At 44.6% G+C, this 14,041-nt stretch overlaps 1 protein-coding gene across 2 annotated transcripts in view; it reads right to left on the bottom strand.

Annotated features, from left to right (window-relative positions):
* The window catches only part of WNT7B (Wnt family member 7B), a 170,582-nt gene that overhangs the window by 137,583 nt on the left and 18,958 nt on the right, over positions 1-14,041 (bottom strand). The window contains exon 2 of one of the 2 annotated variants that reach the window (XM_070755258.1): positions 7,448-7,474. The exons of the other annotated variant lie outside the window; for it this stretch is intronic. Within the exon in view, the coding sequence (XP_070611359.1) occupies positions 7,448-7,474 (27 nt within the window). The remainder of the gene's footprint in view (positions 1-7,447; positions 7,475-14,041) is intronic. 2 annotated transcript variants of the gene reach the window in all.

Below are 14,041 nucleotides of genomic sequence, written 5' to 3'. Positions count from 1 at the left end.
CCGGTCACAATTCAAAGTGTTGGTCATGGCCTTTAAAGCCCTGGCATTGGACCAGATTACCTTCGGAACCCCCTGCTACCGCACGAATCCCAGCGACCGATAAGGTCCCACAGAGTTGGCCTTCTCTGGGTACCGTCGACTAAACAATGTTGTTCGGCGGGACCCAGGGGAAGAGCCTTCTCTGTGATGGCCCGGCCCTCTGGAACCAACTCCCCCCGAAGATTAGAACTGCCCACACCCTCCCTGTCTTTCATAAACTACTCAAGATTCACTTATACCGCCAGGCATGGGGGAGTTAGAAACATAGAAACATAGAAGTCTGACGGCAGAAAAAGACCTCCTGGTCCATCTAGTCTGCCCTTATACTATTTTCTGTATTTTATCTTAGGATGGATATGTGTTTATCCCAGGCATGTTTAAATTCAGTTACTGTGGATTTACCAACCACGTCTGCTGGAAGTTTGTTCCAAGGATCTGCTACTCTTTCAGTAAAATAATATTTTCTCATGTTGCTTTTGATCTTTCCCCCAAACTAACTTCAGATTGTGTCCCCTTGTTCTTGTGTTCACTTTCCTATTAAAATCACTTCCCTCCTGGACCTTATTTAACCCTTTAATATATTTAAATGTTTCGATCATGTCCCCCCTTTTCCTTCAGTCCTCCAGACTATACAGATTGAGTTCATTAAGTCTTTCTTGATACGTTTTATGCTTAAGACCTTCCACCATTCTTGTAGCCCGTCTTTGGACCCGTTCAATTTTGTCAATATCTTTTTGTAGGTGAGGTCTCCAGAACTGAACACAGTATTCCAAATGTGGTATCACCAGCATTCTATATAGCGGGATCATAATCTCCCTCTTCCTGCTTGTTATACCTCTAGCTATGCAGCCAAGCATCCTACTTGCTTTCCCTACCGCCTGACTGCACTGTTCACCCATTTTGAGACTGTCAGAAATCACTACCCCTAAATCCTTTTCTTCTGAAGTATTTGCTAACACAGAACTGCCAATACAATACTCAGATTGAGGATTCCTTTTCCCCAAGTGCATTATTTTACATTTGGAAACATTAAACTGCAGTTTCCATTGCTTGACCATTTATCTAGTAAAGCTAAATCATTTACCATATTACAGAAGCCTCCAGGAATATCAACCCTATTGCACACTTTAGAGTCATCGGCAAATAGGCAAACCTTCCCTACCAAACCTTCCCCTATGTCACTCACAAACATATTAAAAAGAATAGGACCCAGAACAGACCCTTGTGGCACACCGCTTGTAACCTGACTCTGCTCAGAATACTCGCCGTTACCAATAACTCTCTGATGTCTATGCTTCAGCCAGCTGCAAATCCATTGAACTATCCAGGGATTAAGTCCAATCTTCACTAATTTATCTATCAGCTCTTTATGTGGAACCGTATCATGTTGCAAGCCGCCCTGAGTCTAAGGAGAAGGGTGGCATAAAAATCAATCAATCAATCAATCAATCAATCAAATAAATAAATAAATAAATAAATTTAGCACACAGCAATATATAGCACACAGCAATAGCAAGCATTAGCAAGACTAACTGCAATAGCCATCAACAACTGCTGGAGCAACACATCTGACTCCCTTTTATGGCTAATTGCAGTCCTAGCTCTTAAAGTAATGTTATACTAATTCCTCCAAACATACATGGCTGGTTAGTTCATTCTTTGCTCAAAAATAAATAAATAAAGAGAGAAAGAAGGTTGTGTGCTACCAACACGAGGCTAACATAACCAAAGAAAACAGCTTATTAAATCAGGTAGACCTCCATAGTGTCATCCCCAAACCCCCAACACTTTACCCTTAGATTATCTACGGTTGACCTATCCAGATTCCTAAGAGGTCAGTAAGGGGCGAGTACAAGTGCACTAGAGTGCCTTCCGTCCCCTGTCCTATTGCTCTCCTATATCTCCTATACCTTTCTTCTATTCCTATATCTCTTCTTCTTTTCTTTCATTGATATCTTCTATTACTTTATCTTCTTTTCTATTCTTTCTTAGATATATTTTACTATGAGTATCTCCCCTATAACCTTCATCATGTATTTTACTATGTGTATATAGATATATACCCACTAAAACCCTCATTGTGTATTGGACAAAATAAATAAATAAAATAAATAAATAAAATAAATCTGCATCATGCGCAAGAAATAAATGCAACTGCGCGAGCTATTGTGAGACTCCCAAGATCTGCATACATTTCAACATCACTCTGTAAGTTGCATTGGTTGCCGATTGGTCTCCAGACACAATTCCAAGTGTTAATTATGACCTATAGAGCCCTACCTGGCTTAGGACCAGATGACCTATGGCAGTGTTTCCCAACCTTGGCAACTTGAAGATATCTGGACTTCAACTCCCAGAATTCCCCAGCCAGCAAATGTTGGCTTGGGAATTCTGGGAGTTGAAGTCCAGATATCTTCAAGTTGCCAAGGTTGGGAAACAGTGACCTATGGGACCACCTTCTGTCTCATGTATTCCAGTGGCCAGTTGGGTCCCACAAGGCTGAAAAGACCAAGGCGTTGCAACCTGGTTTCATAAAGGGAGGGGCTCCATTTCCTTTATCGAATGCCTTCCAGAGCTTCTGCACGAGCCCAAAATTAGCTGGCCAGCACATATGCATGTTGGAGCTGAGCTAGGGCAACGGCTCATGTGCCAGCAGTTAGTTATTTAGTTATTTAGTTATTTAGTTATTTAGTTATTTAGTTATTTAGTTATTTAGTTATTTATTTAGTTAGTTAGTTAGTTAGTTAGTTAGTTAGTTAGTTAGTTAGTTAATTAGTTATTCATTCATTCATTCATTTATTTGATTTTTATGCCGCCCTTCTCCTTAGACTCAGGGCGGCTTACAACATGTTAGCAATACCACTTTTTTTAACAGAGCCAGCCTATTGCCCCCACAATCCGGGTCCTCATTTTACCCACCTCGGAAGGATGGAAGGCTGAGTCAGCCTTGAGCCGGTGATGAGATTTGAACTGCTCACCTTCAGATCTACAAGTCAGCTTCAGTGGCCTGCAGTACAGCACTCTACCTGCTGCGCCACCCCGGCTCAATACTCCGCATGCCACCTGTGGCACCCATGCCATAGGTTCGCCATCCCTGATCTAAAGTTTCAAATTTAGGAATAATTGTCCTATTCATAAAGCAGTGTGCAGTAACAATAAGCAAAAAAAGGAAAAAAAACACCCCCAAAGAAATATATTTGTACACCATCATTTATTAATCAAAAATTACACATTGGCTTTCTTGTGTAGATTATTTAAAAAAAGAATATAATGACTAGAAAAATACAAACAAGTTGCAAAGCCATTCAAGTGTTCTGTCTAACAACTGGTGAAGCCTTCGTTTCCTTTTGGAAAACTACATTTCTCTCCGAAAAAGACCCTGAAAAGGAAACAGGGAATTGCTGCCAAGTTTTAATCTTCAAAGGTTGCCATTAGTTAACCAGGAAAAGTACAGTTGCCCACAACACATATACACACACGCACCACAAGATCAGTAGGGTACTTTCCATTAGACATGGAAATAATGTATGAGAAATCTGGGCCAGAATATTGCATCAGTTTTCAGAATGGAACCATGTGCTTTGTAAAAATATAGCGCATTAATTCAACCACTCCTGCTGGAGTGTTTATATTCAGTGCAATGCAAAAGGTTAAATACGTCGTGTAAAGTTTGTATAAATAAAGTATGGATAAACAGATCGTATTAAATAAGCCTTGCGTTTCTTAGGTAGGATAATTAAACTGTTACACCCATACAGTGGTACTTCTACTAACTAACTTAATTCGTTCCGTGATCAGGTTCTTAAGTAGAAATGTCTGTAAGAAGAAGTAATTTTTTCCATAGGAATCAATGTAAAAGCAAATAATGTGTGTGATTGGGGAAACCACAGCGAGGGTAGAGGCCCTGTTTCCTCCCAGGAGATTCCTACAGAGGCCCCACGGAGGCTTCTCCCCACCTTTTCCAGCCCTGTTTCCTCCCAGGAGATTCCTAGAGAGGCCCCACAGGGGCTTCTCCCCACCTTTTCTGGCCCTGTTTCCTCCCAGGAGATTCCTAGAGAGGCCCCACGGAGGCTTCTCCCCGCCTTTTCCGGCCCTGTTTCCTCCCAGGAGATTTCTAGAGAGGCCCCATTGAGGCTTCTCTGCACCTTTTCCAGTCGTTTCCTCCCAGGAGATTCCTAGAGAGGCCTCACGGAGGCTTCTCCTCACCTTTTCCGGCCTTGTTTCCTCCCAGGAAATTCCTATAGAGGCCCCACGCAGGCTTCTCCCCGCCTTCTCCGGCTCTTTATCCGCCCAGGAGATTCCTAGAGAGGCCCCACAGAGGCTTCTCCCTGCCTTTTCTGGTTACAGTTTCGGAGGCTCAGGTTTGTAAAATGGATCTTGAGAAGAGGCAAAAAAATCCTGAACACCAGGTTCTTATCTAGAAAAGTTCATAAGTAGAGGCGTTCTTAGGTAGAGGTACCATTGTATTTTACTTCCCAGGTGAAATCTATGTTTTTATGGCTGTAATTCTGATAAAGGAAAGGAAGAAGAAAGGAAGAATGAACCTGGCAATGAGAAAGCAGGACTGGCACCTTCCTTAGGCTCGACATGTCCACGCAACCTTAACTAATTCAGTAATTGACATTTATATGCCATAAAAAAAGTTTTGGGAGTTAGGTGATGATACTACAGAGTCTGGTACTGAGTTCCATGCATCAACTACTTGGTTACTAAAGTCGTATTTCCTGCAGTCGAGTTTTGAGCGGTTTACTTTACCTTTGTATCTGTTGTGTGCTTGTGTGTTGTTGTGGCTGAAGCTGAAGTAGTGTTGACAGGAAGGACGTTGTAGCAGATGATTTTACAGGCTATGCTTAGGTCGTGTTTAAGGCAATGTAGTTTTAAGCTTTCTAAACCTAGGATTGTAAGTCTAGTTGCATAGGGTATTCGGTTGCGAGTGGAGTGGGGGGCTCTTTTAGTAAAGTGACTCTGGACAGTTTCTAGAGTGTTTGTGTCCAAAAAGTGTTGTGGGTCCCAGACAGCTGAACTGTATTCAAGGATGGGTCCAGCGAAAAGTTTTGTAAGCTCTGGTAAGTAGTGTGAGATTACCGGAGCAGAAGCTACATAGAATTAGGTTAACAACCCTTGGAGCCTTTTTGGCGATGTTCTTGCAGTGGGATTTGGCCCTTAGGTCATTTGATACGAGTATTCCAAGGTCTTTAACGGAGTGAGGGTTGTCTGTAAGGTCTTGTTTGTTCAGCTTGTGTTTGGTGTTCTGATTCTTTTTGCCAATGTGTAGGACAGAGCATTTGTTGGTTGAGATTTGGAGTTGCTAGATGTTTGACCATTCAGACAAAAAGTCAAGGTCTTTTTGGAGAGTAGCTGTGTTACCACTGGTGTTGAAAAGTTTTACATCATCAGCGAGGAGAACGCAGTTGCTTGTAATGTGTTCGCAAAGGTCATTTATATAGAGTATGAAGACTGTTGGTCTCTCTGTCTCTCTTTCTTTCTGTCTCCCTCTCTCTGTCTCTCTCCCTGTGTGTGTGTTTGTTTGTTTGTTTGTTTGTGTGTGTCTGTCTGTCTGTCTCTCTTTGTCCCTCTCCCCTGCTCTCTTTCTCTCTGTGTCTCTATCTCTCTTTCTCTCTCTGTTTGTTTGTCTATCTGTATCTCTCCGTCTCTGGTTCTCACTTTCTCTCTGTCTCTGTCTCTCTCTCTCCTCCCCCTCTCTCTCTCACCCACAAACACACACACACAGCGGTGGGGAGATTTCAACTTACAAGACATGAAGTAATGGGTTTGGGTAAGAAGAAACTGGATTCTGGCTGATTACAAGGAACCAAAATGTTCAACGGAAAACCCAATCATCCAAACAGATCATCTTTTTCAGGTATCTTATGATAAAAACTTGGTTCCTATTTTTCACAAGTCACTTCCACCCCCACCCCCACCCCCCATGAATGACCGGAATTCATTTTGGAAGAATTGACGGACAGGACAAACAGCAAAACAATGACAGCTCATTTTTGTGCTTTCTGTGATCCTCGTGGTAGACAAATTAGAAATCTCTTTATAATCTCCATATTTGGCCACTTTTAAGAAAACATACATTTTTTTATATAAAAAAATAATCCTTTTCATTTCTACCCTTATTTTGGAAAAACTACATGGTTGTCAAGAACTTATGTCCAGTAACCAGTTAAAAGCACCATCAGCCTCAACTAAAATACATTGAATTGCAATTCATTTTGATGGGAGATGTTTAAGCCCACTGATGCATGTATAGCTTGTCATTAACAAAATACCATACTTGGGGCATCTATGGGCAATCTCCAAGATTTGCCAGGGCCTTTTCTCTGATTGTGCAAAAAATAAGAATACAATAACGTACAGTGGTACCTCTACCTACAAACTTAATTTGTTCCATGACCAGGTTCTTAAGTAGAAAGGTTTGTAAGAAGAAGGAATTTTTCCCATAGGAATCAATGTAAAAGCAAATAATGTGTGCGATGGGGGAAACCACAGGGAGGGTAGCGGCCCTGTTTCCTCCCAGGAGATTCCTAGAGAGGCCCCACGGAGGCTTCTCCCCGCCTTTTCCAGCCCTGTTTCCTCCCAGGAGATTCCTAGAGAGGCCCCACGGAGGCTTCTCCCTACCTTTTCCAGCCCTGTTTCCTCCCAGGAGATTCCTAGAGAGGCCCCACGGAGGCTTCTCCCTACCTTTTCCAGCCCTGTTTCCTCCCAGGAGATTCCTAGAGAGGCCCCACGGAGGCTTCTTCCTGCCTTTTCCAGCCCTGTTTCCTCCCAGGAGATTCCTAGAGAGGCCCCACGGAGGCTTCTCCCCGCCTTTTCCAGCCCTGTTTCCTCCCAGGAGATTCCTAGAGAGGACCCACAGAGGCTTCTCCCTACCTTTTCCGGTTACAGTTTCGGAGGCTCGGGTTTGTAAGTGGAAAATGGTTCTTGGGAAGAGGCAAAAAAAAGCTTGAACACCTGGTTCTTATCTAGAAAAGTTCCTAAGTAGAGGCGTTTGTAGGTATAGTTAACTGCAGGAGTGAACTAACCAGAACTGAGTAAAAAATTACTAGCATTTAAATGTCTCATAATAAAAGCCGTTCCTGTATCCCTACCACCAAAAAAAAAAAAATCTGATTTGCACCCTTATTGTGCACTGATTATTAAGGAAACTTGGAAATTTCGCATAGATGAGTTAAACCTGCCGAATAGAGTTGGGTAAAATACAGTAGATATGTTACCTACACTTATCAGTCCTAAAAGGTCTCCCAGGATAGGATACAGAAAGTAGCATATTTTAGGGTATAGATATCAGGACCAAAAGAGTCACTCTGGTCAGGGAGGATGAAAAAAATGGGACCACTATTCGCATGCAAGACATGGAAAAATGAAGAATTCACATCTTTTGAATGCAATTGTTACTCACATCACTTTAAAATGGTGTTCTGCAAGCCTTGGTGAAATGAGAAATATATAAAGATAACTTGAGAATCAAGTTGCTTGTTTGGTTCCAGGTATGAATTACGGTTCTGTGGGCGTGGCAGAGGAAGCATCCTGTAATACAGGGGTACCTCCACTTACTCACTCAGTTATCTGCCAAAAAACTACTTACCTTATTTACTTTCTGGAATCTGCTGCCATAATCTCTGTTTGATTGGGAGAAAGCAATTGCCCAACGATTTGCTGAGCATTCATCCCATCAGATACGTACGGTTACCCAAAGAAATATTGACAGTATCAAGCTGGTAAAGGATCTTTTCAATCTAGGAAAATAGGTCTCAGCATGTCCACATGGAACTTGCTCTAAGGAAGTGTAGAGTGATGTACATTTGGACCAAAATATATATATATAGTGGTACCTCTACTTAAGAACTTAATTCGTTCCATGACCAGGTTCTTAAGTAGAAAAGTTTGTAAGTAGAAGCATTTTTTTCCATAGGAATCAATGCAAAAGCAAATAATGCAGGCAAACCCATTAGGAAAGAAATAAAAGCTTGGAATTTGGTTGGGAGGAGGAGGAGGAAGAAGAGGAGGAGGACAGTCGCTGCCCAGAGCGAAGGGAGTGTTTCTTTTCTCTGGGTGCTGGCAGAGGTTTATTCCCTCTCCAAGTGCCCAGAGAAAGGAAAATGCTTTGTTTGCTCTGGACTGCAAAAGCCTCCTTAAGCGGCACCGAAAGGCTCCTCTGGCAGCCCAGAAAAGCCCGGGGTGGCTGGGATTAAAGCAGGAATGGCAGGAAACTGGTTGGGCCTTCGTGCCACTTTCATTTTTTTTCCCCAATATTTTTATTAATTTTCTTAAAATAAACGGACACACAAACAAACATTAAACATAGAGTGGGGGTGCATTTCCCCCGCTTCTCCTGAAAGTATAGATTCAAATACAGAAAAAGAATACATAATTGAATATATGTTAAATATTAAAAAATCTAGTAAATTTGGGTTAGAATTTTCAAAATCTTAGGTACTATGCATATATAAACTAAAGTTCTTAATATGTTACTTATACATAGACTAATATAGCATAATCGTCAAACAATACATTTAATCTAATTTTAACTACTATACATGTATGAACCAAAATTCTTTATATATTGCTTATACATAAACTAATATACCATGATCATCAAACAATACATTTAAACTAATTTTAACTACTATACGTATATAAACCAATATTCTTAATATGTTACTTATACATAAACTACTATACCATAATCATCAAAAAATACATTTAAAGTAATATTAAACTAATATTAACATTGTTATCACCTAGGTAAAAACAGATACAAAAGATTAACTAAAAATAAATTTGTATATGCCACTTTCAAATATACTGGGAAATTTTTCCGGGCTTGGGTTTTTAAGTAGAAAATGGTTCTTAAGTAGAGGCAAAAAAATCTTGAACACCCGGTTCTTATCTAGAAAAGTTCTTAAGTAGAGGCGTTCTTAGGTAGAGGTACCACTGTATCTCCATTCCCACCCCACACCAGGGGAAGGATACTGCAAAATCCCTATTCCCACCCCACTCATCCAGAGGCGGCATTTGCCGATTCTCCCGAACTAACTCCAAATTTCTGCTATGGGTTCATTTCTTCAGAACCCATCCGAACCTGCTGAATCTCATCCCTGGTTGGAGAACCCTTGCTCTGGACCAGTGGTTCCCAACCTGGAGGTCGGGACCAGTGAAGGGCTACCAATTTTTTTACTATCATACTGTGGATGTGGCTTATGCAGGACGCCCTGCATTTTCTTTCAACATCTTTCAATGCAAATTGGGTGCTCTGGGGTGGAGCTCCATTTTCGCTACTCCACTGCGTCCTACTCCCCATCCAGGCAGTAGCCCACCCCTGGTCGGGACCATTTGGGGGGTCAAATGACCATTCCACAGGGGTCACCTAAGACCATAGCTGTAATGTACAAGTAAAAGTGCACTAGAGTGCCTTCCGTCCCCTGTCCTATTGCTCTCCTATATCTCCTATACCTTTCTTCTATTCCTATATCTCTTCTTCTATTCTTTCATTGATAAGTTCTATTACTATACTTTCTTTTCTATTATTTCTTAGATTGCTGCCAGAGCAATCATGGGCTTCCCAAGGTATGCCCATGTTACACCAACACTCCGCAGTCTGCATTGGTTGCCGATCAATTTCCGGTCACAATTCAAAGTGTTGGTTATGACCTATAAAGCCCTTCATGGCATCGGACCAGAATATCTCCGGGACCGCCTTCTGCCGCATGAATCCCAGCGACCGGTTAGGTCCCACAGAGTTGGCCTTCTCCGGGTCCCGTCGACTAAGCAATGTCGTTTGGCGGGACCCAGGAGAAGAGCCTTCTCTGTGGCGGCCCCGACCCTCTGGAACCAGCTCCCCCCAGATATCAGAGTTGCCCCCACCCTCCTTGCCTTTCGCAAGCTCCTTAAAACCCACTTCTGTCGGAAATTGAAATTTCCCTTCCCCCTAGGCTTATAGAATTTATACATTGTATGTTTGTATGTATGAGTGGTTATTTAAATTGGGGGTTTTTAGATTATTTTTAATATTAGTTTGGTTTACATTGTCTTTTTATATTGTTGTTAGCCGCCCCGAGTCTTCGGAGAGGGGCGGCAGACAAATCTAATAAATACAAATAATAATACAAATACAAATTGGGTGTTCTGGGGTGGAGCTCCATTTTCGCTCCCCCACTGCGTCATACTCCCCATCCAGGCAGTAGCCCACCCCTGGTTGGGACCCTTTTGGGGGTCAAATGACCATTCCACAGGGGTCGCCTAAGACCATAGCTGTAATGTCCTAGGGTGTGAGTTCCTTGAGTCCACTACAATGAGAAAAGACAAATTTCCCATGGTGTTAGGAACTAAAGCGCTTTGGAAACAATTTTTACAATCCGACCAATCAGGCCTTTACAGTGGGGAGTGTCCCTTCGACCTTCCTGCCAATCAGCTTCAAGCTCTGTTGGGAGAATTGGCCCTCGACTTATGGTTGGGGGTCACCACAACACGAAGAACTGTATTAAGGGGTTGCCGCATTAGAAATATTGAGAGCCACTACTCCACTGCCCAATCCCTCCCTCTCGAAATTTGCTCGAAATAAAAAAAAAAAAAGCTCGCTTCGGGGATTATTATTCTCCTTCTAGAGCTTTTTTTTTTTTTTGCCTCCCGACCTTATAATTATGTCACACTGCAAGGAAAACCGCCAGCATCTGGCCTGCGGTGGAGAAAAACTTTTGTTTCAAGACTAAAGCTAAGCTATTTATAGCCAGGAAAAGTGGGGAAAAGATAGTAATTTCCTCCAGTTTTATTTTTATTTTTTCAAGAAAATACGGGCAGGGTTATCTTGGGGAGTGGTGGTAGGGGTGGTAGGGGGAGTTGGAAGGGAAGGGTTCCCTTTGCAGATTAATTGAATAACTCCCCACTCCTTTCCATTCCTACAAGGAGCCCCCTACCCAGTGAAGGGCTAGCAAAATATTTACTAATATATTCCATTGCAAATTGGGTGCTCTGGGGTAGAGCTCCATATTAACCTGATCCTACGCAGCTTCTGCTCCCGCAATCTCACACTACTGACTAGAGCCTACAAAACCTATGCCAGACCCATTCTCGAATACAGCTCATCTGTCTGGAACCCACACCACATCTCAGACATCAACACTCTCGAAAACGTCCAAAGATATTTCACCGGAAGAGCCCTCCACTCCTCCACTCGAAACAGAATACCCTACGAGACTAGTCTAACTATCCTGGGCCTTGAAAGCTTAGAACTACGACGCCTAAAACACGATCTAAGTATTGCCCACAAGATCATACGCTGCAACGTCCTTCCGGTCAACGACTACTTCAGCTTCAACAGCAACAACACAAGAGCACGCAACAGATTCAAACTTAATATTAATCGCTCCAAACTTGACTGTAAAAAATATGACTTTAACAATCGAGTTGTCGAAGCGTGGAACTCATTACCGGACTCAATAGTGTCAACCCCCAATCCCCTAAACTTCTTCCTTAAACTCTCCACGATTGACCTCTCCAGATTCCTAAGAGGCCAGTAAGGGGCATACACAAATGCACTGATGTGCCTATCGTCCCCTGTCCAATTGTCTTTCCTTATTCCTTTTATCATATATATTCTCTTCCCATCTACTTCTCTTCTTTTTTACCTCCTAGCTATATATATATTACTTAATGTCTATCCTCTTTCATATGTATTGTATATTGGACAAAGAATAAATAAAAAATAAATATTTGCTACCCCATTGCCCCACCCCTTCCGGGCATTAGTCCACCCCACCGCTGGGGAAGATCGGGGCGTTGGGAGCAGCTCCGTCTGGCACCGTTAGCGCTACCCAGCGCGAACCCGGTTCGGGTCTCCATCGGAGCCAACTCCTTGGCTCGGGAATACGTGCGTCTTATTAGACTTAAAGGAGGAGGAAATTACGCAGGGGCTGAGAAAGGCGCGTGGATTTCGCGCTTGGAGAAAAAGGCGCCGCGGTGGAGAAGTTGAAACGGTCCGGGTTTCTCCAGCTGGGAAAGAGCAGGGGATGGAAGCCCCGCGAGGAATCCCCCACCACTCACCCATCACCGCCACCGCGTTCGCGGAATTCCCACGCGGAGCCGCGCGTCTTCCCAGCCTCGCTTGGCCTGAGGACCGGGGCAGGGGGGATCTAACGGCAGGAGGAGGGTGTGTGTGCCCGCGTTTCGTCCCCACGGCTGCCGAAGAAGTCGCGTTTGCCTCCCCGCCCCCCGCCCCCGTTCCGTTTCCACGCGACCCACGTGGAGCCCGGTTTAGAGTTAGGGAGAAGCCACCGATGGTGTTTGGCCCCGGTTGATTGGCACCCATTCCGCGCCACCTGCTAAACAGAAGTGAACACACTCACACGCCCTACACACACGCACGGTTTCGACTCTTCGTGAATCCAGGTTTGTGTGTGTGTGTGATTTTTCCCCCCACCAACTTTACACCCATACATATGCTATATCACAAGGTCAACATGTTACACGCGTATTCATTTTCCAATAGATAATCAACAGATATCCTAAATTCGCACCGTTAAAAGATATCAAAATATGTCATCAACAGGTATCCCGTCTGTTTCCCTTCGATATTTCGTGTTACTCCACTCCCTCAATCCTATCCTTCCTTCCTTCCCTTCCTTCCTCCTTCTTACCTACTTCCCTCTTGCTTCTCTCTCTCCCCTTCCTTCCTTCCTTCCTTCCTTCCTCCCTCCCTCCATCCCTCCTATCCTTCCTTCCTCCCATCTATTTATTTATTTATTTATTTATCTAGCCTTCCTCCCTCCCTTTCTCTCTCCCTCTTACCTACTTCCCTCCTACCTCTCTCTCCCCCCTCCCTTCTTTCCTTCCTTCCTTCCTCCCTCCATCCCTCCTAGCCTTCCTTCCTCCCATCTATCCTTCCTTTCTTCCTCCCTCTCTCCCTCTTACCCACTTCCCTCCTACCTCTCTCTCCCCCCTACCTCCCTCCCTTCTATCCTTCCTCCCTCCCTCTCTCCCTCCCTTCTATCCCTCTCTCCCTCCCTTCTATCCTTCCTCTCTCCCTCCCTCTCTCCCTCCCTTCTATCCTTCCCCCCACCCTCCCTCTCTCCCTCCCTTCTATCCTTCCTTCCTCCCTCTTACCTACTTCCCTCCTCCCTCTCTCTCCCCCTCCCTCCCTCCCTCCCTTCCTATTTATTTATTAGTAGTAGCATTTATATGCCGCCCAATTCCAACGGACTCTGGGCGGGTTACAAGGATACTTCTTCCTCCTCCTCAGACTTGTCTGAGTCCTTCGAATCTTAATCTGTTATGTGGTTGACAGTTGAGCTTTCCAGAACCCCTAAATTTATTGCAACACCGGTGCTAGTATTATCAGTGATAGCTTCCCTTTCTCTATATTTAAATGTACAATATATTCTTCCAGGGGTAAGCAGGTATAAATGGGCTCGAGCTAAAACAGGATTGCGGGTCCCCTGAAAGCCGCGCGTGGAAACTTTGCAGGTGTCCCAAATCCTCTCTGCCCCCCCCCAGGCAAACCCGGGCCGTTCTCCAACCTGGAGCGCCCCCCCTTTCCAGAGGGGGTCCCACGCCCGACCCCCGATGCTCGCGACCGAGCCAGCCTCCACTGCGCCCCCGGCCGAGGCTGGCAGAGGCGGGGAGCCGGCCGGCGCTGGTCCCGATGTCCGAACTCCCGGTGGCCGTTGCCTACGGCGGAGGGGACGGCAGGCGAGCCTGGCGTCTCCGGGAAAAGATTTTCAAGGGCCCCGGGACCCGCTGCTTTCCGCTCGGGGACACCTGCCGGCCGGGAGTCCTGGGCTTCCCCCCCCCTCTCTCTCTCTGCGCGTCCAGAGTGGGCTTTGGGGCATCGAGCATAGGGGAAAGCGCCCCCCCTGCTGTAGCCCTTCTGGAAGGGGACCCCCCCCCCCCACACACACACACCCCTGCCTTGCGGAGCCACCATCCTGCTCCTTCCCCATCCCTCTGAGGAAGGGGAGGGAAGGAAGGAAGGAAAAGAAAGGGAGGGAGGGAAGAAGAG

This window comes from Erythrolamprus reginae, chromosome 6 (assembly GCF_031021105.1).
Source record: "Erythrolamprus reginae isolate rEryReg1 chromosome 6, rEryReg1.hap1, whole genome shotgun sequence".
In the NCBI taxonomy this organism is placed as follows: domain Eukaryota; kingdom Metazoa; phylum Chordata; class Lepidosauria; order Squamata; family Dipsadidae; genus Erythrolamprus; species Erythrolamprus reginae.
This window is presented reverse-complemented; position numbering and strand designations above follow the sequence as displayed.